General features: G+C 49.1%; 1 protein-coding gene across 1 annotated transcript; it reads right to left on the bottom strand.

Annotated features, from left to right (window-relative positions):
* Positions 1-9,283: 9,283 nt before the first annotated feature.
* On the bottom strand, positions 9,284-20,177 carry CGRRF1 (cell growth regulator with ring finger domain 1). The gene is made up of 6 exons (XM_032112841.1): positions 19,977-20,177; positions 16,500-16,639; positions 14,648-14,825; positions 14,308-14,455; positions 11,496-11,603; positions 9,284-10,602 (listed from the first exon to the last, which is right to left on the bottom strand). Exons 1-6 carry the CDS (start codon positions 20,078-20,080, stop codon positions 10,252-10,254), a joined length of 1,029 nt encoding a protein of 342 aa, XP_031968732.1. The 5' UTR covers positions 20,081-20,177; the 3' UTR covers positions 9,284-10,251.
* Positions 20,178-24,630: the final 4,453 nt, after the last annotated feature.

Here is a 24,630-nt window from a genome sequence, read left to right as displayed (position 1 = left end):
TGCTCAGGAACAAGTGACGCTGGTACCACTGCTCAGGGCAGTGGTGAAGTCCCTGTTCCTGGAGGGATTTAAAAGCTGTGTGGATGTGGCATTTGGGGACATGGGTTAGTGTTGGGCTTGGTAGTGCTGGGGGAATGGTTGGAATCAATTATCTTACAGGGCTTTTCCAACCCTAACAATTCTATGATTCCATAATTCCACCATTGCCGCATCTCCCAGTCCTCATTACTTTGAGGACAGGGAAGCTCAGAGGTGGGAGACATGTCCAGGTGTCAGGAGATGGTCTGGGAGGGAGACATGATGGGATCATGGCAAAGGGGGGCTGAACCCCTCCACCACTGAGTCACAGAATCACAGATCTTAAAGCTCATCCCATTCCATCCCCTGCCATGGGCAGGGACATCTTCCACTGTCCCAGGTTGCTCCAAGTCCCATCCAACCTGGCCTTGGACACTTACAGGGATCCAGGGGCAGCCCCAGCTTCTCTGGGCACCCTGTGCCAGGGCCTCCCCACCCTCACAGCCAGCAATTTCTTCCCAATATCCCATCTAACCCTCTGCAGTGGGAAGCCATTCCCCCTTGTCCTGTCACTCCAGGCCCTTGTCCAAAGTCCCTCTGCAGCTCTCTTGGAGCTGCTTTAGAAAAAGCAAAAAGTGGCTGTGTGCTCTGGTGGGGGCTGGAGAAAGGAAAACTCTGTGTTTGTGCATCCTTTGGTTGCTTTTTGAAGCAACACACGTGTCTGAATCTGCCCCTTTTGTGGGAAAAGTAGTAGGGGGGGAAACAAAGGCCACCTGAAATCACCTGGAACACCTGGTCCTGTGTGCTGGAGCATCAATCCCACAGCAGGATGATGAGATGAGGATCACCAGGTAGACATCAAGGGCAAATGGTCCATCTCACCACACTTGGAGTTTGCCTTTAGCTCTCAGTCTGTCTGGTGACTAATTAAACAAACAGGAGCTCCCTGCCAACAAACCCCGGCCATCTGCCTCGTCCTCCAGCTCCATCCCAATAAATGCTCTACCAAGGAGCCCCATTCCCCTCCCCTAAGTGCTGACAGCCCTCCTGCTGCCGGGGTGTGCTTTGGGATGGCCCGTGGAGCCGTGAGGATGCACCATCTGCCGCGCCGGGTGCGCGTCTCGCGCGGGAACGCGGAGCGAGGCTCCGGCAGCACGAGGAGCTCCGGGTGGGAACACCATGCGCTCACACCCCGCTAATTTAAGGGTTGCCAAGCTGGCTGTGCCAAGAACGCCTCCCAGGTTTTGCATTTTGCATGTCTAAAGTGGGAACGGCAGTGATGGGAAGGATATATATTTAGGGCTGAAGCAGCAAATCCATCCCCCTGTGAGGCTGGGTAGGGCGGTGGGAAATGGTGTCCCCCCACACCAGCAAGTCGTGGATGAAAAGAGTAAAAGGACCAAAGCCACAGTTTCTATCCTGTGCTCCAGAAGACACCAAGACCGTGCTTACTAATTAATCCAAAAATAATCACCTGCCATTTAGGACCCCACAGTTCCTGTTCCCCAGAGTGTCCCAAGGAGGCAGCTGTGGAGGAGTGAGACCCTGACGTAACAGCACACGCCTGATGTTTGGAGGTTTCTATGGTAATTAAAAAATAGATCTGTGACCCGTGGAAGAAATTCCTTGCTGCATTCCGTGCTCTGCAGGGCGGGTGCAGATCATTGTGATGGAAGGATCCTCAAGCCGGCTGGGAGCAAATCTCCTTCCCTGACTGCAGTGGGGGGACTCACTAACACCCCTGTGGCCAACTCTCTTCCCTGCCCATGGGGAATCCAAAGTGCAGCCCACGTGTCCTGGAAGCAAAGACACCCCATGCAAAACACAAGGCAGAGTGCGTGGAGAAGCAGGATAATTCTGTTTTATATGGTAATTCCTGTGGGACCTTGGGATCTTTGCAGATCCAGCTGGAGCATTTCTGCAGGGCTGCAAGTCCCTGGGTGGGAAGCAGAGGCTGTTATAGGGGCTGTGCATTGTCTGTGCTGTGGGCTGGGGCAGATCAGGTGTTGGCTTGGGGTGGGTCATAGAAAGGTCCCTTCCTGAGCTGAAAGGAACCCACAGGGATCATCGAGTTCAATTCCTGGCCCTGCACAGACACCCCAACAATCCCACCCTGTGCATCCCTGGGAACGTTGTCCAAATGCTCCTGGAGCTCTGGCAGCCTTGAGGCTGTGGCCATTCCCTGGGGAGCCTGTTCAGTGCCTAGCATCCTGTGGGGGAAGAACCTTTTCCTGATGTCAAACCTAAACCTCCCCTGGCACAGCTCCAGCTGTTCCCTTGGGTGCTGTCACTGAGAGCAGAGATCAGAGCTGCCCATCCAATGCCCCTCATGAGGAACCTGCACCCTCTGTGCGGTCTCCCCTCAGCGTCCTCTTCTCCAGGGTCAGTACAGCAACATTTAGATTTCTGTTTACCATTTCAGAGGGAAAAAAAGAGGCCAGTGGTAATATTAGCCAAGCAGGTGGTCTAAGCAAATTAGTGAATCCTGAAGATTCCCGAGTTCAAAGGAAGCAGTTGCTCATCTCCGTGGAAGCTATCTGATAACATATTTAGCTGAAGAAAGGATGAGTGTATCCACCAGCACACAATGGCCCAGATTTCCTAGCTCATTAAACCCAAATATTAGTGAAAATACCGTGGTAGGCAGGCTGAGATAATTAAACACAACATCTCTTTCATTTGTTCCTAAACACAGTGTGGGAATTGGCCACTGGGATGGCAGCATTTCCGTTACCTTGGGTTCTGAAGTGGAGCTGTAAAATTCAGACAAAAAAAACGCCCTTCCAAAAGCAAATGCACACTAAAAAGAAATATAAGGGTTTTTTTTTTCTTAAGTAAACAATAAAACCTATGTGGGTCTGTATTTCCAAACTGGATGAGGTAGACATAAAAAAAAAATCACAGAATCCTTGAAGGGTTTGGATTGGAAGGGACCTTAAAGATCATCTTCCAGCCTTAATATGACCCTCCACATGTATCAGCTCTCAGTGTGGATGTACAACCACTGTTTCTTAAGCCCTGTTAGTAGAAAACTAAGTGTTGCACAGCCCAAATCCTGGTGAAAGCAGCAGGGGCTGACTCCTCTGATGCTGGACTCAGCGATCACTGGGTGATGGGGGATGAGGGCTGGTAGGAAAAGCACATTTAACCCTCTGGCTTGAGCTGCAACCGCAGATCTGAAAGGGAAAGAGAAGAAGTGGCAGCACCTGGGTGCAAACACCTGGGGAAAGGAGCACTGGGAAATACTGGTCAGCATGGAAGGGCTGCTCACATTGTATTAGCCATTATGACAGTTAGCCATTGCCAAGGGGTTGCTGTGAGAAGATCCCATGTCCTCTCTGAAATGCTGGGAGAGCCCAGACATTGCCTCTCCAGCAGTGTCAGCTCTGCCCTGCACGCTTGATGAGTTGGCTCACAGGGACCCCAGGGACACAGAGCCAACAAAATAAATCAGCTTAACTAATGGTCCTCAAAAAACCACCCCTGGCAAATGGATCACAGGCTGCTCTCACGCCTGGAGATGCCAACAGAATCGGTGATGAAGAGGAGCCCAGGAAGAAGGGGATGCAAAAGTAGATGTGAAGGATTTCCAGTGAGTTTCACTAGGCTCTGCCAGTTTCAAACAACCCCTTGAATATAAATATTGCAAAACCTCATCATCCCATCAACAGCAAGTGAGCATTTGCAGAATGTGCCTTTGCAGGACTGAGATCCTTCTGTGTGTTGGCCTTCAGGGCAGCCTGGTTATTGGTGCTGGATTGTGGGGTACACGAAACACGTCCCATTCCATCCTTTCCAGCCATTGGCATGGGCACAGAGAACAGCTCTACTCACACCTGGCATGGGTCTGCACCCCCGAGTAGCTCTGGGCCCCTCTTCATGCACATCAACACCCCATAAATGCTTGCCAGCCAGACAACTCCCTGCATGGCCGTATTCCATAGCCAGCCTCATGTTTACCTACAACACTCCGATTTTTCCAACCGTTTCCAGCCGGCACTCAGAGCAGCTTGTTGTAGGACTTGGAGCTGACTGAGGCTGTGTTGCAAGCAGATGGCCCTGATGAAACAAGACACTGATCCCCAAGGAGGCACCATGCAACGGAGCTGCTCGACTCCCCGGCTCCAGCAGCTCCAAGGCAGGCTTGGGTATGTGCATTAGCACGAACCATCGAGGAAATTGCTTCCCTAACCACCCCTCTCAAGTGCTTCTGCTTAGAAGCCTGGTTCCAGCTCAAGACGCATGTCAGCTCCACTGACACTGTGGCAGTTTTCCTAGTTAGTTATTAATAATGGAGCAGCTGGCAAAATTAGGGTAATTTAAGAATATCCTTAAAGGAGAGAGGAGGAGTTTCTAGGCTGGGTGAGGGTTTAGATGTAGCCAGGATGCTGGGGTGGAGGAAAACCTCAATGCTCCCACTCGCTGAAATGGAAGGGGATCCAAATGTGGAAGATAAACGTGGAAGAAAACAGCCCTCATTGATCTTCCTGCTCCTGGCTCCAAACAACTTCAGCAAAACCCAGGGAAGGGACATCTAGGGCTGCATGGACTAACAAGCATGTGTGGGCACAGCTGCAATAGATGTAAATGGAGATGGTCCACTGAGACCTCCAAGGGCTGTTCTGCATCTTGCCCAAGCCCTCCTAATGACAGAGCATTGAATGCTGTGAAATTTGATGGAGACCTTTTCATTAAGAAGTGAGTGCTGAAAGGGAAAACTGGAGCTGGCACACTCATTCATGCATTTTTGTCTCCCTGGGAAGACACTTAGAGATTGAAAGACTGGGAAAGTTGTAGTCATTCTTTAATGGGAATCCACCAGCTCTTTGCAAACACGCTTTTTTTGGTCCTATGGCAAAATATAAAGCTAAGTTCTTGTGTCACTCCAGCTGAACCAGCAGACGATGGTTTGGATGATGTTGCAGCCACTCCAGCCAGGGTTTGGTACTGACCACCTGGGAGGAGACTGGCTTTCAAAGGAAAGGCAGCAGCTGGGTCACCAACCTTGTCTCGTGTATGGCAGCATCTGGTGAATGAAAATCATTGCTTTTCAAGCTGTGCTGTGCCATAAATCGCTGCCCTGGTCTTACTTTAATCAATGGAATGTGCTGCCCCACAGGGCTCTGCTCACCCTGGCAAGCAGAGACAATGCCATGTTTGACTCCCTCGGGGCTCATTGCTTGCTGTCATCATCCTCAACCTTGCTGCCAGCAATATCCCACCCCAGGCTCCCTCCAAGCTGGTGCTTTTTGAGCTTGCAGTTCATGGTCTTTCCCTACAGGGAAAATCCTTGAAATTGAGGACCCTCAGGAACTGGAGTGAAAAACCAAACACAATGTCTGTGCTGCACGTGACCAGGGAAGGCACAACATCTGTATCTCACAGTTCTGCTGGCAGGAGACTGATGCATGATAACCCCCGGTACAGCTCTGTTCTGTCTCCAAACTCAACGGCATCTGCAGAATTACAGGGAAGAAAGAAGAGGATAACTATCAAAATAATTCACAAGTTAGCAATCCTCCCCTCCAGCCTGTTTGTTAAAGTATTGCTCATGAGGAGCTGATAGACACTGGAATAAATAGCACGAGGAGAGAGAGAAGTGATGCATTAGACCTCTCACCAGTCCCCTGACTGCAGCTACTACTGAGAAATCTGCCAGGAAATATTAGATGTGAAGTGGCTATGCAATAGGAGAGGAAAAATTATTAGGAACTGCTAGAACCTGTCAGCTGATGAAGACAAAAAGCTGGAGGAGGCATTTAAAACCTAGAAAAGCTTATTAAGTGCAAATCTTCTGCTGATAAAAGGTCGCTGCAGACTGAGGATAGAAAACACAGGTAGCAACTAATTGCCCTGATAATTATTGCAGGTCCCACAGAAGCAGTTCTGGGATTCACTCAAATCTCAGGAGGATCCAGGAACTGCACAGGTAGCACAGGTGTTTTCTAAAGAATGGAAATCAGAGAATCCCAGAATGGTTTGGGATGGGAGGGACCTTAAAGATCAACTCACGCTGACCTCCTGCCCTGGGCAGGGACACCTTCCACTAGACCAGGCTGCTCCAAGTTCCATCCAGCCTGGCCTTGAACACCTCCAGAAGTGTGACAGAAATGCAAATCCTCATGTCACAACTGTGACAAACATCCCAGTGTTGTCCTTTCTATGCCTGAGGACTGCATGTGCAGGGAGAAGGAACAAAAGGAGTTTTTTGGGTTTCCCAAGCCTGATGAAGGTTCAGTAACCTCAGCATGAATTTATAATGTCATTGATTTCCAAAATTCTGTGGGAGAAACACAAAGACCCCTCACTTTGGACATCAGACTCTGCTGATGGATTCATTTAGTCTTAAGACTGTGTCTACATACAGTATTTCTAATTTTTTAAATCATTCCCATTATGAGATGGGGTAATTAAGGCAGGACCTCTTCTAGCTCAGCTGCAGCAGCATCCATACAAAGGTGCTTTTATGGAGGTGTTGCACATTCCTGCAAATTTATGGAAGCCAACCAGTAGCAGTCCCTTTTTACAAGTATATCCACACTGCACTACAAGTTCTTGTCTCTCTACCCATATTGCTCATGGACACGAGGGAGTAAAAGCAAACAATTAGCAAAGCTGCCCAAGTGACTCTGAAGCATTCAGCAGTCACTTTCTGGCCCTCTCTGTGGTTTTGGGGGCTGTTTTGGCAGATCCTGCAAAGCATGGGACTCTCCAGTGCTCATTTGTGGCCTCATAGCTGTGCTCAGGTTTGCACCTGCATCATCATGTACCATCATAAATGGTACTAATACCAAAGTTATCCAGAAATAAACCCCTAATCCTGGTTTTCTCTTTTTTTCCTGCCCAGCATATTCCAGCAAGGCAACACCAAGCTTTTCTAACAGCTCAGTTCAGAGGACTTCTGCTGTTGCAGATGAAATTCAGCTATCCCTGGCATTAATTACATCAGCTACACACACACAGGACACCAGGGACAGCCTTTGCAGGGGCTGCACGTCTGCTGCAGTGACAGAGGCCAGTCCTTGTTTACTCTGGATGCGAGGACAGCTGAGCAAGTGGTGACTGGTGGCCAGCTGCTGCAGAGACTTCCAGTTACAGACGTCAGCCCCACACCTCCCGCACCTGGCAGACGTCACCTGCAGACCTGGCAGAGCTTCCTCAGGGCACGGGGAGCCCCAGCAAACGTGCAAATGAGCAGGAGAAACTCAGCCCCTGATTCCTGTCTGCTTTTACCATACCCAAAGTTTGATGTTAGCATGTAAATGAGGCATTGAAATCAGATTCACACAGAATTTCATCTTAAAGCTGAACAAAACATGTACCTGGGCAGCCTGTGGACAGCCTCACCACACTTTCAGTGAAGAAATTTTCCCTGATGTCCAATCTAAACCTCCCCTGGTGCAACTTGATGCCGCTTCCTCTTGTACTATTCCTTGTTTCTTGGGAGAAGAGACCAACACTCACCTGGCTGCACCCACCTGTCAGGGAGTTGTACAGCAGCCACCTGAGCTGACCTGGATTTTCCCTACAACCATTTTCCCCTCTACTTGGGAGGAAGCAGACAAGGAGGAAGGAAGATCCTAACACAGCAACCTTCCCTACAGAAGGAAGATGTCCGTGTCACAGTCCATCAGCACTCGGAAAGACACCTTGGGATATCCCTAAATAGCACCACTTAGTCTGATCAACCCATTTGGAAGCCTCAGCTCTGATTAGACTTGATGAATCAAATCAAACCAACCTCTCTTGCAAAAAATATTACAAATCTGAAACACTTCAATGCTGCTTAAAAGAACTAAGTCTTGTTGCCAGAAGTATTCCTATGTTCCTTGATGTCACCAAATCCTAAACATCATCTATAAGGAGCAGAAAAGGAATGTTATATCACCTCTATTACAACAGGGTGACAGCAGAACAGCCTCTGCCAATACACTGCGTTTTTGTGGGTCACAGGACGGTTTTATCTCTAAGAGCCTTGAATCCCTGCTTTAAGACAACCATGGGACACACTGAGCAGCTTTAGAGCTGCTCCTTTTCCTTCTCTCCTGATCTGTATTTTGGGATGGCTTCTTAGAAGAAGGGCAAATGTAATGAGCCAGCTACTCTCCATCAGGTCTTTCATTTGGGCCAGCAAGGAAGCTTGTTAGAGCAGAGAAAGCAACTAAGCATCTCTGGAAAATGCTATTAAAAGAACAAGTAACAAATGAAAAGCTGGGACAGACTTAATGGTAAATACATGGCCTGGCAGTTCAGCACAGCTACATCCTGCTTGCCATTATTATTTAATATTGGCATCGATTGAAGGATGAGACAGACCAGGCAACTCTCTGTGGGGTTACTTGAATACCATTTCACTGTGAGATTAAATAAACCCACAGGTTTGGATTACAATATTGGATGGGAGATTTTAATTAATTGATTAAATATCGGTGACTACTGTGGTCAAGTAGTAAACAACACCTCCTTCATCATCTCCGTGGGCAAACAAGTCCCTGCTAATCATCAGTGCCCAGCTCCAGGCTGGAACCAGCACAGCATTAACCTGCTCCTCTGAAATAACAAGCTGCCCAGCCACTGTCCCACATGCTCTGTGAGCTGTTGGTGTGGAAGCAGCTGCTGCCATGGATCAGGCACTGCTCCATCCCCACAGACGCCTCGGGGTGTCATTCCTGGTTGATACACAGTGCAAACAACAGCCTGGTTTGTCCAGCAGTTTATTCCCAAGTTGTCCCTGGCCAGGATGGGCACTTTAGGCAGAGCAGATAAATTATATTACAACCAGCCTGCTGATCACTGGCTGGAAATCTGTGGCTACAGGCATCAATTCCCCACTTCCACCTGTCCTTACAACTAACCATTACTCTTCCCAACAGTACCACCTAAATATTTTCCTCAGAGGTAACTGCCAGGAGTTTGGAAGCAGGGTCACAGCAAACAATCAAAAAAAGAAGGATGGAAAGGTGAAGATGGAATACCTTTGAGTAGGAGAAGCTTCCTTCCCTGGTTTGGAGGTGTGCAGCATCTTGTGTGTACCCTGGAGCTGCAGGAGAGTGGAGCTGAGGATCGTGAAGCACGGCTTTCCCTGCCTGAGCAGCTGTCCTGGAATTGGATGTGAGGAAAAGCTGCAAGGGAACAAGAAGGAGGGCAGAAAGCAGCTACTCCCATTTCTACAGGTTCTAAGGATCACTCTCCCCTATATGAGCAGATGTGAGACTCAGCCCGTTTGTCCTTAGGAGAATTTGTCTCTCTTTAAAGACACGAACCATTTTCTCTTCTCAACAGCCGTTTTTATTGCTTTTGACAACACACCACTGGAGTGAAAGGAAATAATTTCTGCTATTCTTTAGCTTCTTCCTTTGTTAGAGCAAGTACATTTCCTGGGACTATTGATAAAAGTAACTGGTTAACTTGTTACTGGTCATCTAAGTTGACCATGCAAGCGAAAAGAGTTGGAAATCCCTCAAAGCACCACAAAACTGCCACCACTCTGGGGAGTGATTAACCAACATTTGCATGGAGAACAAGTTCTTACAGGCACTGCCAACAAGACTGAAAATCTGTCTCAAGATGTCATTGCAGGAGCTCGGGCTTGAAAGTGTCAGCAACATGTAGTTCAAGAATAATCAACAAAAATCTTTCCAGAGGGCTTTGGCTGAAGTCCCTCAACACACGAATCCTTCAAACCAGCCAGAAACAGTGTCCTGAGCCACACCTTCAACCCCCAGCTCCTGCTGCAGTCCAACCTTCAGCTACAAAATAAACACACAGGGGGTTAACAATGAAGAATATTTACTTTCCTTCATACGGTACATTCTGTAAAGTGCTGAGTTCCTAAATTATACTGAGTTAAAACATATACAGCTCTAGTATTTTAAACACAATAAATATAGAATGAGCCTCGTGCAACTGCACTTGCAAGTTTTATTCTTTTTTTAGTAGACAGCCTAAATTTAGTAGTCAAAATAGCCTCCAATAGTGCTCCAAGAAAAACTAGGAAGGAGTTATAAATAAAATCACATCCTTCAGAGATATCCTACGCACTTCTGTCCACATTGCACGGGGAAGCAGCGCTCCTGCGAGCATATGGAGCGAGGAAAAATAAGGAAGCTGAAAATCACCCAACAATAAAAAGCAAAATCCTACAAGTTAATGCTACATATCCTCCCATAAATAGTCTGGCTTCCACATTTAATCTTAGTGCACACAACCCAGGTCTTTTATTTTTAACTCCTGTTAAAAAACTCTTCCAGGAAGAACATGTTGCAAGACATGGGTCGATTCATCCTCATCTTGCTCCTTTTTGCTGCAAAGTGGAAAAGACTCCTGCACGAACTGCCTGCACATTGGGCACTGCTGGAAATACTTGATGCAGCCATCGCACAGGCACGTGTGTCTGCAGGGCAGGAGGACCCAGTTCACGGGGCCGTTCTGGCAAACAACACAGTCTTTGGTGTTTTCTTCCTGCAATTCCAGTTCATCTCCAGCCAGCCCGGCCTTTTCCAGCAACCCTGTGTCAGTGCTGCTCTCACCAGGGAAGGCATCGCTGGAGGAGGGTGCAGGACTATTTGCAGACATGAAGAGTTGCTAAAATACACATAAACACAAATATTTAGAAGTGAACAAACCCCCCCCCGATCTCTGCACACACACAAGGGCAATGGAAGTTCCACTGAGTCCATTCACTGGTGTCCACTGGGTCAAACAGTGCCAGACTCTGTGTGGGTCCTGGCAGCTGCCTGGCCTCCAGCTAAAGGCATTTCAGAAACATGAAATTACTTAAAACAGTGGGAAATTATTAAAGATAAGTTATCAGATCTTGGACTGCATCAAATCAACATCATGTATGAACTTTAACAGAAGTACTCAGGTTTTGAGCAGCTCAGGCTTGTTTCTGGTCCATCAGCCTCTGTGCCTAGAGGGATCTTCTATCCCTTCCTACCAGAATTACATCCATCACTCTGTCAAATCTGCTTTGCTCAACCCATTCTGCTCTTGCTCATATTCCAATCCCCTACTCCTTTTTTTATCTTATTTTACGTGAAGCACAAATTCTTCTGGGCACGATTCCTAACAATAGTGCAGGAAAAAGGAATTTTAAAAATGTAAGTTTCTTCTGAGGCTTTCCTGACTGAAAGGGAATTTTGAAGAAAGAGGTTTGAATGACTAGAAAGGAAATAAATATTCTGGAAAGAAGAAGCATTCAACAGTCAATTTCTTCCTACTGCTTTACTAAGTGGACACCAGAACTCCTAGACTAGAAGCAAGTAATTTTTCCAGGAAATCTTGAATATTTTCATGGAAAATATTTCTGTACTGTAAGTTCCTGTGGAACTACTTAACTGATAAAATAATTTTAACTACCATCCAATTCTTTGCATGACAATAGAAGTCTTGTACTAATTTAGGCTCCTGAAAGCCTACACAAGCTAAAGTTAACACTGTCATACACATGAAACCAGACTCCGTGCATGGCTTACCTTCAGATCATGGTATTGACCTTGAGCTAGGAGGAGATACTGATACAATATTCGGCAGGAAAGTCTGTAGCTTTCATCAGGAATGTGAATTACAGCCACCATTGCAATCTGCAAACAGAAAAAATCCTATGTTTAGTAACTTATCACTCAGGCTGAGAGAGCTGGGAATGTTCACCTGGAGAAGAGAAGGCTCCAGGGAGAGCTCAGAGCCCCTTCCAGGGCCTAAATGAGCTCCAGGAGAGCTTGGGGAGTGACTGGGGACAAGGGATGGAGCGACAGGACACAGGGAATGGCTTCCCACTGCCAGAGGGCAGGGTTAGATGGGATATTGGGAAGAAATTCTTGGCTATGGGGGTGGTGAGGCCCGGGGACAGGGTGCCCAGAGAAGCTGTGGCTGCCCCTGGATCCCTGGAAGTGTCCAAGGCCAGGCTGGACAGGGCTTGGAGCAACCTGGGCTAGTGGGAGGTGTCCCTGCCTGTGGCAGGGGATGGAAATAAGGTGATTGTTAAGGTCCCTTCCAACCCAAACTATTCTGTGATTCTCTGATTTGCTTTGGTACAGCTTCTGACCTGCTTAATTCCTTAGACAATCAGGAGTTCAACAATGTTGACTTCAAGTACTGATCAAAAAAAAATACTCTGGACAAGGTATAAACAGGATATGGCACAAAAGAGCACTTGGTGCTCCTTCAGCTTCCCACCCGGCTTCCCATGGAGCCCTTCTGTGGCCAGTTTATAGCAGAGACCTGCTCTGGCAGGTCCCACCTCATGGAAACTGGAAAGACACCTGAGCAGTCTTCTCCACTTTCTCCCCCTTCCCTCACAAACACACAGACTGCAGTTTTTGGACTCCAAAAATCACTAAGAAGTGTCACTGATTGGCTTGTAATCTGAGCAGGCAAAAGACAGATTTCACTGGAAAGGATTCTGAACCCCCACGGGCTGACTTTAGATAATTCCTCTGGAAATACAAGCACTCTAAGCTTGTATGCTGTGCCTAACAACCCCCACTCTGCCCAAATTACGTAATAGCCTCTGAAAAGCTGGGAAAAAAGAAAGTGAAATTCAATATTATTGTAGTTCCCAGAAGCTGTCAAAAGAGAAATGAAATTTAGAAGCTGTTTTGCTTTAAAAAGAAATTTAAAGGCAAATTAGACTTGCACTTCAAAATCCACACATGGCTAATTAAATAGAGTTCAAATGTGTACATACCTACACATATGGGTTTATAAGAACTGAATTCACTATTCCTTGGCAAAAGGGTCTTTTTTTTCTAAATCATAGTGCCTGAGAGCTAAGCTTCCACCTTAGCCCTGCCAGTCTTCCAGTAATTTCTGTAACCCTTATATATGGTCATGCTAATTTTCTGGATCTAGAAGAAAATTATGGCACAAAATCAAATAGGGATGATCTTGCCACAAAACCAGTTAGGATGAAAATCAGACCCTGCTCCCAGGAAAGAGGCACTGGCACACCATCCACAGTGATGGACACACACCCACAGAGACCTCTTAAATAATTCAAAATGGTAATATCACACTGGCAAAGATCCATTTCCACACTCCATTTCTGTTTTACAGGTTTGTTTCAACAAACCAGATGCAATTCTGACATTTGTCTGGCAATGAATTCAGATGGAGTTACCCCTTGACTGGATTTACAGATTCTAAATGTGCTCCTTTCCTCCAAAACCAAAGGAAAAATACCTCCCCCATTCTCCTTCCACCCCTTTCTTCTATGTTAAGGCTCAAAAGAGAAGTGTTACAAATTCATGCCCATGCTAATGTGACATACATTCAAATATTAAATTTACAGTCTCCTTATGTTAAACTAGTCTGACATCTGAACATATAAAAATGTATTAAAACATTAAAACATCTCAAGTGGGAACAGAAGGGAGGAGGGCAGTCCTACGGTCAGGTGACAAGAAGCCAAGGACAGGCATCACCTGGAAAGGGGACAGATTTCTTAGGTGCTGGTGTGATTACAATTTCCAGATGAATGCATGGAAAAGTGTTCAGTGGATTTAGGCAATTTGCTTCCGAGTTCAGTTGTGCTCCTCTTCAAGGAGTTGGTGCAAGTAGATTATCAATCCAATGAACAGATGGGAGATAAAAGTGTGTCTCCAATCATTCAGAGATCATCAATTTAGAGTCTATAAAGGATATTAAACAGCAATGTGGTGAGGTTGAAGCTGCTTTAACAGTAAGAGATTAGGAGGAGACCTTTTTTGGCGAGCTGAGTATCTCCTATCAGCCTCAAGCCAGACCTTCACTCCTTCCTGTAAGTGCGCTGGAGTTGGCTCCTGTGAGACATAACCATGGCACAGACCTGGGGCAGAAAGGTAATTTCTATGTTTGTAACAGCCAAGTCAGCAATCAGCTCCATATCTGTGCCAGACACTTACAAAAAAACCCTCCTGCCTTGCCAACAGAATCCAAGAGTCCATATCAGCGTGAGAGCTCCACCACAGCGCTGCGTGATCCCAGAAATCAGAATAACAGGTTGCTAAACTGCCCCAACCCTCCTTCCTCTGACCACAGAGACCCTGGAGGCAGGAGCTTTGGGAAAATCACAAGCATCTTTTTAAATGCTTTAGTGAATGAGTAAAGAGTAAGCAATGTTTATCCACTGCCTCTTCAAAGATTGAGGTTTGGAAGTTAAAGCTTTGAACTGCTTTATTTTAGAAAATAAGAAAGTGAAGGACCAAGTTCTAAGGAACAGGGAAGTGAAGCTGCTTTGTTCAAGCCTCTCTCCTGAAACATTCAGACCTTAAACACAGTGACCCTGAAATATACTCTGATATTACTTACAATATCATATATTTCTCTGTCTTCTTCATCTGCTAACGTCAGCAATGCTACCAAGGGATACCGAGCTCTAGGCACAGGGCCAAAATCCACAACTTGAGCATCTTCTGGTAACTGACAATATTTCTCTGCCTTGTCATTTTTTTTAATGCTTTGTCTGTGTGAAGGAAAACAATCAGTGGCTTCAATTGCAGACAAATGTGACGTTTGCATGAAGAATATTTGTCATCGTGTTTGTTCATAAATGAGTTGTGCCAAAACCTGTGGTGTGTTCACCAGCATCAACACTCCCCGTGCCAAAAAAATTAACATATTTTGTCAAAACAATTCAGAAAAAGGATACAAGTGCTGTTGTTTGTAGAGGTATTCATTGTAGAGAGCATCCTCTAATGCCTGAGGAGTCTTTATTCTGAAGCAGTACACATGTTTCTGCAGTGCTTCGTGGAGTTTCTGGACATTGCAACCCCAGTAGCAGGTAAGGACACAGTCCTCCAGACAGTCAGGTGTCAGTGTTACACCCCCTTGGAGAAAGAGGAGGAGGATTCCATTAATTTGCTGTGTGCAGGAATCCTGGAATTGCTAAGTGTAGCTGCTTAAAGAGCATCAGGCAGAAAACAACTTCAGTGTCACAGATTTTTATCGTAGAACCATGAAATTGTAGAATGGTTTGGGTTGGAAGGGACCTTAAAAATCATCCAGCTCCACCCTCTGCCATGGGCAGGGACACCTCCCACTAGCCCAGGTTGCTCCAAGCCCCATCCGACCTGGCCTGGGACACTTCCAGGGATCCAGGGGCAGCCACAGCTTCTCTGGGCACCCTGTGCCAGGGCCTGCCCACCCTCACAGCCAGGAATTCCTTCCCAATATCCCATCTAACCCTGCCCTCTGGCAGTGTGAATCCATCACCCCATGTCCTGTCATCCCATCCCTTGTAAAAGTCTCTCTTCATCTTTCTTTTAGGCTTCCTTCAGGTACTGAAAGGCTGCAATAAGGCCACCCCTAAAATGATAAACATTATAAAAGAACAAAAATTATTTATCATTATAAACAAATCTTCTATCAATTTAGATTCAGTTTAGTGTTTATGGAAGTCAGTGGGGTGAGGAAGTGGGTGTGAGGAGATAAAATGGCTGATTAAGCTCACAAAAATACCATGTGCATTTTAAGAAGGGTAAATTTTAACTTCTAGTAACACTTTACACACTCGCTGGCAGATCCAAGAGCACAAACTTTAGCTCAAAGTCCATTCCCTTGTGAGATAATGGTATTAATTGGATCACTCATCTACAAAACTCTCTGTGGTCTCAAAGAATACGGCTCTTGATCATGCAGAGGGAGGAGCAAAATGGGATCTATGCTTTCCATTCTTTTTCCAAAAACCTGTCAACTTCTAAATACTTCCTGCACAAACAGGAGCAGGAGTGCTCAAAGCTCCTGAAAAATCTCAGTTACCTGAAGACTGAATTCTTGGATTTGTTGTGCTGGGGGGGGGTTGTGTTGAGGGAGGGGGGAAATCTGCTGCAGCCCTTCCTCATGCATTGGAAAGCCCCACATCTGTGTGGGTGGAAGATGCTCAGTCTTGCTCACTGCTCCCCAGTGATGCAGAAAGCCACGAATTCCACTTCCTGTGTGGGTGATTTCAGGGATGTAAGAGACAGCGTGAACTCTGATCCAAACAGATATTTAAATTCAGTTTCCATTGAAGCACAGATAGAAAAAGAGGGCGATGATTTATTTATCTGTTTATTAAAAATAGTGCATTTCCAAACACTGCTGAAAATCTGGGCTTAGATTTATTTAAGTGGGTGGCACATACTCCATAATGAATTCTGTACAATTCTACAATTCCATGAAATTTATAGAAACGCCCACAGTGGTTGGTAATTTGCAAATGTTTTAGTTACTTAAAGATCTGTAATAGCAGGAAGTGTTTCATTAATGAGAATTAAACTGTACCTACATATTCAAACATTTCACTTTTAAAAACACCACGTTTATAAACTGTGTAAAAGCTTATTTCTGTTGGAATACAAGTGTATTTCTGAGGAATTATGATAAAGGAAAAGGATGAGAGCAAGAATGATGATCTTTAAGGTCCCCTCCAACCCAAGCCATCCTATGATTCTAGGCAGAAAATGGAAAGCACCAAGTTCAGGAACCCAAATTGACAAAAATCACATCAGAAATCCACCGACTTGATACTGAAGCTGCAGCAGGATTAGGGATCTCCAACCCAAAAGGATTCTTCACTTGTCTCATCCGCTTTTTCAATACCCTTGTGCTGGATTCTGCCTCTTCTGAGTTCCTCAGAATAACAGGAACACCCAAACCAAACCTAGGAGACATGAAACAAGAACAAGTGGGTTCAGTGTTAGTGTTGACACATTTGATTTCTTTTGTCAGCTCTAAATAGCAAGCAGCACAACAAACAGAGGTAGCTTGGCTTTCCACAATATCTGCCAGGATGCACGGATAACATAACCTGCCAATCCTACTTCACCTTTTTGTCAGAAGGCAGGAGTCTTCTCAGTGATACAGGGAATCTTTAAAGGAGGTTTCCAGTAAGAGAATAAAATTAACGAGAGCGGTCAGTGCCCTCTAGTGGTGAAGGGTTAGGCCAGAATTTCCTCCCGAGTCCTGCAGAACTGAGTACCATTCCAGCCTCCTCCCAGGAGGATTCCAGAGCAGGGACAGGCTGCTCCAAGCCACATCCAACGTGGCCCGGAACTCTTCGAGGAATGGGGCAGCCACAGCTTCTGTGGGCAATCTGTGCCATGGCCTCAGCTCCGTCACAGCCAAGAATTTCTTCCTAATACCCCACCTCAACCTGCTCTCTGTCTGTTTAAAGCCATTCCTTTCATGGAAACATTTGCTTTTGTTCAGTGGCATCATCAAAGGCTCTTGGCCATCCTTGATTTGTGCACAGAGGGTCAAATCTCTCGGCTACAATTGAAAACATCCACAGTGACTTTCCTGGGTCTGTAGGGGAATATTCCAGTTAAACAACTCACAAAGAAACCAGATGCAGCAGCTGTTTCCCTTCTTCAATATCCAAACCTCAACAGAGCTGATCTCTGCTGCTGTGCATAAAGGTGCCTCCTGTTTTATACCAAATCTGCCTGATTGTGAAGGAAAAACTCTTTCCTTGGAAACTTTCTTTGCTGGTTGAAAGCAACAGGATAATCCTCCTGAAAAGCAGCAAGATAAAAGAGCCTCTGGTACAGTTTTAGCAGCAGCTGAAGGCACAGAGGCCTTTCTGTTCCACAGTAAGGTGTGGTTTTCTGTAAATTTTATGGTAGTATTCAGTGTAGGAAGGATAAATAAAGATACAGTTCTTATTTTGTTATCTAACAGTTCAGATCATTAGCTGGTAGAGGAGAACATTAATTTCTTTATAGCAGTGCTAGCTTAGAAAAGGCAGGAATTTCCAAGGGTTTAGTTAATGAATTAATGTTTCCGCAGAGCCAGACTTCCAACAGGTGCTGAGCCTTCAGCTCTTCCTAGCAGGAGCATTCCCCTCCAGCTAAAAATACAATGCCCAGGTGATCAGGTGATCTAAATTCCACTTCACCCCTGTGCCCAGGGCACCTGTGGGGCTGGCTCTGGAAGCTGCCTGTGCATTAACCTACTTGGACTGTGAGAAGAGTCACAGGTATCCAGGGCTGTGCCTAGGAAGAGACACTCCTCCCCATAACTGCAAGGCTTGACAAATGAGAATACGAGCATTCCTGAGCAGTTGGTGTTTTCCAAGCTGACTGACACCACCACAAACACATCATTAAACAAATAATGCCGAAAATTATGGGGCAGCCCAAATGCCACTGCAGCAATAGATCAGGTGTTCTGTGCTCCTGTGACACTATTTGCATTTACAATGCTCTGTGTGGCAAATGAAGGATTTGAGTTGTTTTCCTGAGCAAGTTCAGGAGCACTTGAGCTGTAACTGCAGCTGCAGGCACATGGAAATCACTTGGAGGCTCCCGCTCATGACCATGGTACAGGAGAATTCCAAGGGAGCAGCAAATATCTCTGAGCAGCTGCCCACACAATCACCTGCTTCTATGTGCTGAGCTTCTGGCTATGGCTCCTCCTTGATTAACAGGCCCTTAACACTCCAGTTTGGAGAAAAAAAATGCATCTCTTTCCATAAACTGCAATAACACCTAGTGCAGGTGCAACTGGAATCTCTGATCCTGAAAAAGAAATGCCTCTGGACAGTCCTCTGCACACCCTGTACCCAAAAGACACCAGTGGACAGGTGCATACATGTAGGATCTTGTAGCAGACATCTATTTCATGCCTTTTTGAGCAGGGGATTGCCAGCATTTATTACAAGTAGATAAATAATGATTAAATTGGCAAAAGGATCGGTGGTTAGGGATAGACATGATGAAGATTTAGCTAAATCATGACTCGGTATCATCCTTTTTTTAAAAATACCTTTATCACCAGTACCATCGACTTGGAAAGATTTTTTTTTAAAGAACTTTTTTTAAAGATGAAGCGCAGAGGTGTGGATAGTAATTTAATACAATCAGTGCAGTGGGACACAGAAACTTATAAAAGGGAATTCAACTACTTCTGCTTCCAAGTAAATAATGAGGTGGAGCTCCATCCAGACACAAAAAACCCCAGTTGCCTCCACTGACACCCAGCACCAGGGGGTGTCACTGCAAGGGGGTGTCCAGAGGAGGAGCTGCAAGACAAGAACATAAACTCCTCACAAAGCACCTCTGAAAAATCAACAGCAACACAGGAACCGTGTGTGAGCCAGCAGCGGCCAACAAAGCACCAGAAACAAGCAAAAGCCTTTGCATGAAAGGAGAAGCCAAGAAGGGAATTTAGATGCTGCTGAGAAGAAACAGCTACAGCTCAAACACTTGCAATTCACAGGCTGGAAAACACAAAGCACAGCACTTTGCAGATATTAAGGCGAAATCCATGAGAGGAAGTTCAACAACTCGAGTTTTATTTCCATCAGAAACCACGAGTCTGGTGTAGCCCCAACTCCTACATGAAAGATTTTGATTGCCAATCAATGCTCTGCACTTGGCAAGCACCAGTATTTAAACTGACAGACACTCCTGAGACGTATGAACATTCCAGGAGCTGTTTCTGGAAAAGGCAACAGTGGCTATCTTTGCTGCTTCCTCTCAAACACAACCAGAAGCTCTTTCACTCACCACCCCTCGAGACACTTCAGGACACCAGCTCACAGATTCACAGAAACATTTAAGTTGGAAAAGACCGTGGCTGCACCCAGGGAGTTGTGCAGAGCCACAGGGGCCCCCCTGAGCCTCCTCTTCCCGAGGCTGAGCCCCTTTCCCAGATCCCTCAGTCGCTCCTGGTGCTCCAGACCCTTCCCCAGCTCCGTTCCCTTCCATCGACACAAACACATAGCTCAGTACATAAAAACGCATTGTCTGCCAATATTATGAATGATATTACGAAAAACATAAGAAAACACTTCGGTATTACTAAAAGAGGAACGAGCTTAACAGAAATACATATAATTTCTTTTAAAAATTATTTTTATTGCTCGTTTAGAAGCCGAGGAGGGTTTGGGTTGGAAGGGACCGTTCCAAGCCCCTGCCATGGGCCTGGCCTTGCCCCCCACGCCCAGCACAGCCCAGGCCCCCTCGGCCGAGCCCCACCAGCCCCAGAGCACTGACCAGCCGAGGACGAGCGCGCTGGTGACGAGGAAGCAGACGGACACCAGGGCGATGTAAAACAGCGGCGAATACTCGTACAGCGTAACCAGAAACACGGCTGCCATCAGGCCGACCGCTCCGCCCTCAGCCTGCGACTGAAGCCGCTGCCCTCAGCCTGGCAGGGAGGGGGAGGAGCCATGGCGGCACCGACTGAAGCCGCTGCCCTCAGCCGGGCAGGGAGGGGGAGGAGCCATGGCGGCACCGACTGAAGCCGCTGCCCTCAGCCTGGCAGGGAGGGGGAGGAGCCATGGCGGCACCGACTGAAGCCGCTGCCCTCAGCCGGGCAGGGACGGGGAGGAGCCATGGCGGCACCGACTGAAGCCGCTGCCCTCAGCCTGGCAGGGACGGGGAGGAGCCATGGCGGCACCGACTGAAGCCGCTGCCCTCAGCCGGGCAGGGACGGAGCGGAGCCATGGCGGCTCCGACTGAAGCCGCTGCCCTCAGCCGGGCAGGGACGGAGCGGAGCCATGGCGGCACCGACTGAAGCCGCTGCCCTCAGCCGGGCAGGGACGGGGAGGAGCCATGGCGGCACCGACTGAAGCCGCTGCCCTCAGCCTGGCAGGGACGGGGAGGAGCCATGGCGGCACCGACTGAAGCCGCTGCCCTCAGCCTGGCAGGGAGGGGGAGGAGCCATGGCGGCACCGACTGAAGCCGCTGCCCTCAGCCTGGCAGGGACGGGGCGGAGCCATGGCGGCACCGACTGAAGCCGCTGCCCTCAGCCTGGCAGGGAGGGGGAGGAGCCATGGCGGCACCGACTGAAGCCGCTGCCCTCAGCCGGGCAGGGACGGAGCGGAGCCATGGCGGCTCCGACTGAAGCCGCTGCCCTCAGCCGGGCAGGGACGGAGCGGAGCCATGGCGGCACCGACTGAAGCCGCTGCCCTCAGCCGGGCAGGGACGGGGAGGAGCCATGGCGGCACCGACTGAAGCCGCTGCCCTCAGCCGGGCAGGGACGGGGAGGAGCCATGGCGGCACCGACTGAAGCCGCTGCCCTCAGCCTGGCAGGGAGGGGGAGGAGCCATGGCGGCACCGACTGAAGCCGCTGCCCTCAGCCGGGCAGGGACGGGGAGGAGCCATGGCGGCACCGACTGAAGCCGCTGCCCTCAGCCTGGCAGGGAGGGGGAGGAGCCATGGCGGCACCGACTGAAGCCGCTGCCCTCAGCCTGGCAGGGACGGGGCGGAGCCATGGCGGCACCGACTGAAGCCGCTGCCCTCAGCCTGGCAGGGACGGGGAGGAGCCATGGCGGCACCGACTGAAGCCGCTGCCCTCAGCCGGGCAGGGACGGAGCGGAGCCATGGCGGCTCCGACTGAAGCCGCTGCCCTCAGCCGGGCAGGGACGGAGCGGAGCCATGGCGGCACCGACTGAAGCCGCTGCCCTCAGCCGGGCAGGGACGGGGAGGAGCCATGGCGGCACCGACTGAAGCCGCTGCCCTCAGCCGGGCAGGGACGGGGAGGAGCCATGGCGGCACCGACTGAAGCCGCTGCCCTCAGCCTGGCAGGGAGGGGGAGGAGCCATGGCGGCACCGACTGAAGCCGCTGCCCTCAGCCGGGCAGGGACGGGGAGGAGCCATGGCGGCACCGACTGAAGCCGCTGCCCTCAGCCTGGCAGGGACGGGGAGGAGCCATGGCGGCACCGACTGAAGCCGCTGCCCTCAGCCGGGCAGGGACGGGGAGGAGCCATGGCGGCCCCCGGGTTCCAGGGTTGGCATAGACACATGACATGTCACAGATGAAATATTATGTAAATGACAACTTTATTGAAATACATGATAAAAAGCAAAGTATCATCATTGGTCTCCATATACTGAAATAATAGCAATAGTTTCTAGCAATTCCTAGATTTATAGGTGTTATATACTCTATGATATCTATTACATGAAATTTGCCATTTACAACTCATAAGATACAGATTAAAATATACTCTCATGTATTATTAGTAATTATACCGCACTATATATCATACATAAAACACATACCATATATTACATACAATACACTGCTACATAATACATTTTTGTAATAGTAATATTAAAAATTCTAAATTCCTTACTAATATTTTTATATTCGCCTCAAGAAAAATTCCAGTATTGCATTTTTCTAGCTTGTACTTATAATAATTAATTATTACTACTAATAATAACAGTTAATATATTGTACAATAGTATTACTCTATAATAAAGTGATTTAAATATAACAATAAATTTAGAATTGTTTCTAAACTTTTCCCCTATTGAAATCCATGCGCATCCATCCGGCCCAATCCTCCATCAAAGGCCTCCATCATCGAGCAGCTCTAAGGCTTCTGCAGGGAAAAGTGCTAACAGATACATTAATATAGATACAATTCAGAGATACAGCGAAGAGCTGCAGGCTCTGGCGGGAGCCCTGAGCCTCTGCCACGGCGCAGCTCTGAGCTCGGCAGCAAGGGGAGCTCTGTGCGCTGGCTGCTCACAAAGATGCGCGGCTCGCCTTGGCCAGCCCAAAGAGCATCTCCAGCAGGAAGCTTTTTCTTCCCACAGGCCGCTGTCTGTGCTCCTCTAAAAGCCTGCCGGGCTCACCTTGGACGTCCTGCTCATCTTCTTATTCATTTAAAGAACCTGGTAATTTTCTTCTTCATTACTTTCATGGTCCTCCACATTTCCTTCATGTCCTTGTACCTCCTCTTGAACAGAAGCCTTCTCTGCTCGATTTCCATCCTGACCCTTCTCGCCTCTTCTCGCGCTCTCCTGGCTGCCTCTCTCTGCCTCATAGCTGCTCTTCTGCGCCTGAACCACAGGCCCAAAGGCAGGAGCAGCCCTTCAGCAGCGGCCAAGAAGGGCCAGTGCTGCAAGGCAGCCTCGAGCAGGGCTCCCCAGCCAGGGTCAGGCGGCTGCGGGGTGGCCTGCTCCAGCTCAGCCGCACGGCGCTGCACATCCTCGTCAAAGCCGTTCACCACAGGCTGTGGGAACTGGAAGAGGAGCAGCACCACCAGGGCGAGGACTGACTGGTCCGCCATGGTCTGCAGGAGGAGAGAGACAAGGGCTTCAGTGGGGCTACCGAGGCAGCTTGCGGTGGGTGCAGTGAGGCGCGGAGGCGCAGGGATGTGAGGGCAGGAAGCAGAGGGCCCCAGACAGCCGGAGGGCAGCAAGGCCTGTGCCAGTGGCCCAGCAGCAGCAGCCCCGTGCCCTGCCCAAGGCGCTCGCACGAGGGGCTGGCCCTGGCTGCAGGGGGGACAATCCAGCCCCGGGTGCGGCGCTTGTGCCCCGGCCCTGGCCCAGCCCAGCCCCGCCACGTGCGCACTCACCGCTTGCCGAGGCTGTGCTGGGGCAGCGTTACCTGCGGGGCCTTTTACAGCTGCCCCATTGTGACACGTTCCCCGATGTCACACGGGCCAGAGGCATCACAGCCGGGCCAGCCACGCCCTTCGTCCCCAGCCCAGCTCAGCGACTGCGAGTGGGCCCAGCAATGGAAGCCCCGGCACGCAGCAAGTGCAGCCCCTCCGGGAGGGAATGGGCCCCCAGGGGCTCCCTTCACAAAGCAGGCAGAAGCCCCCGACCTCTTGTCAAAGAGAAACAAACATCATCAATACTGTTTAATAGACTCAATAATATCAACTAGGAAAGCACCAGAGGTGCTTTTGTGATTCCACTGGTTCTTCTACGAGTGGGCTGGGTGAGGCTGGCTCAGTTCTTGCTGCTTGACTATTCCCGCATTCAGCCCCTCTGAGACCTCTGTGAAACTCCCCAATTATCAGACATCCTAGATAAGGGACTGTAGCCAGACCAGCTCCAGGCTCCTCAAGCTCAAGAAGCAGCAGAGGCGGGTGGTTCTGGCAGGGAACTTGAGCTGCTTTGCACAAGAGTAGCACCCGTGTGTGAGCAGGGATTGGCCTCTCGTGTTGTACTGGAACGCTGGAGCAAGGGGTGAGAAGCCGGTGTCAAAGTGCATTGAGGGGCTCCATGTGGCATGGGATACCCGTGTGCAGGAATAAAGAACACCTTTCCCTCAGAAGGGATCTGCTGTGGCAAGGACACCTGTGGTTTTCTCCTCCATGGAGCAGTTTGGATGCAGAGTTGGACCTGACATAATCACAGTGACACCTCCGGGCGGGGTGCAGCACCATTCCCCTCCTCATCCTTGGGTTCCCCGTGCAGAGTCTCAGCCCCAGCGTTCTGTCAGGGCCCTGGGGAGGTGGGATATTCCCTGAAGGGATTTCCCTGCTGTGTCCCCATTCCCCCTGTCCCTTAAGTCCCCGCGTTGAGGTGGGCACAGGGAGGATGGGGACTCCTGCCTGCCCCGTGTCCTGTCAGCGTGTCGGGCCTGTCCCAGGGCAGCCGGGCTGTGGTTCCAGTCCCGTGCCCCGCTGTCCCTGCTGTCTGTGCTGCCCTGCTCTCAGAGCCCTGTCCCTGGGCAGAGCCGTTCCCTCCCCGGGCACAGCCCCATGGGGGCTCCCTGCTGCGGCCTGGCCTGGCCCCAGAGCAGGGTCCCCCTTTGGGTGGCCCCGGGGTGGCCGCGTGTCCCCAGCCGGCTGTGCCTGGGCAGCGGCCTCAGCCGAGCGGGATGCAGAGCTGCGGGAGCCCACGGCTCTGTGCCGGCCGCACACCGGAGCTCCCTGCTCCAGCTGGCAGGGCCTCAGAG

The sequence above is a fragment of the Corvus moneduloides genome, chromosome 6 (assembly GCF_009650955.1).
Source record: "Corvus moneduloides isolate bCorMon1 chromosome 6, bCorMon1.pri, whole genome shotgun sequence".
Taxonomy (NCBI): Eukaryota; Metazoa; Chordata; class Aves; order Passeriformes; family Corvidae; genus Corvus; species Corvus moneduloides.
The sequence above is the reverse complement of the archived record's forward strand: the minus strand, read 5'-3'. Positions and strand labels throughout refer to the sequence as shown.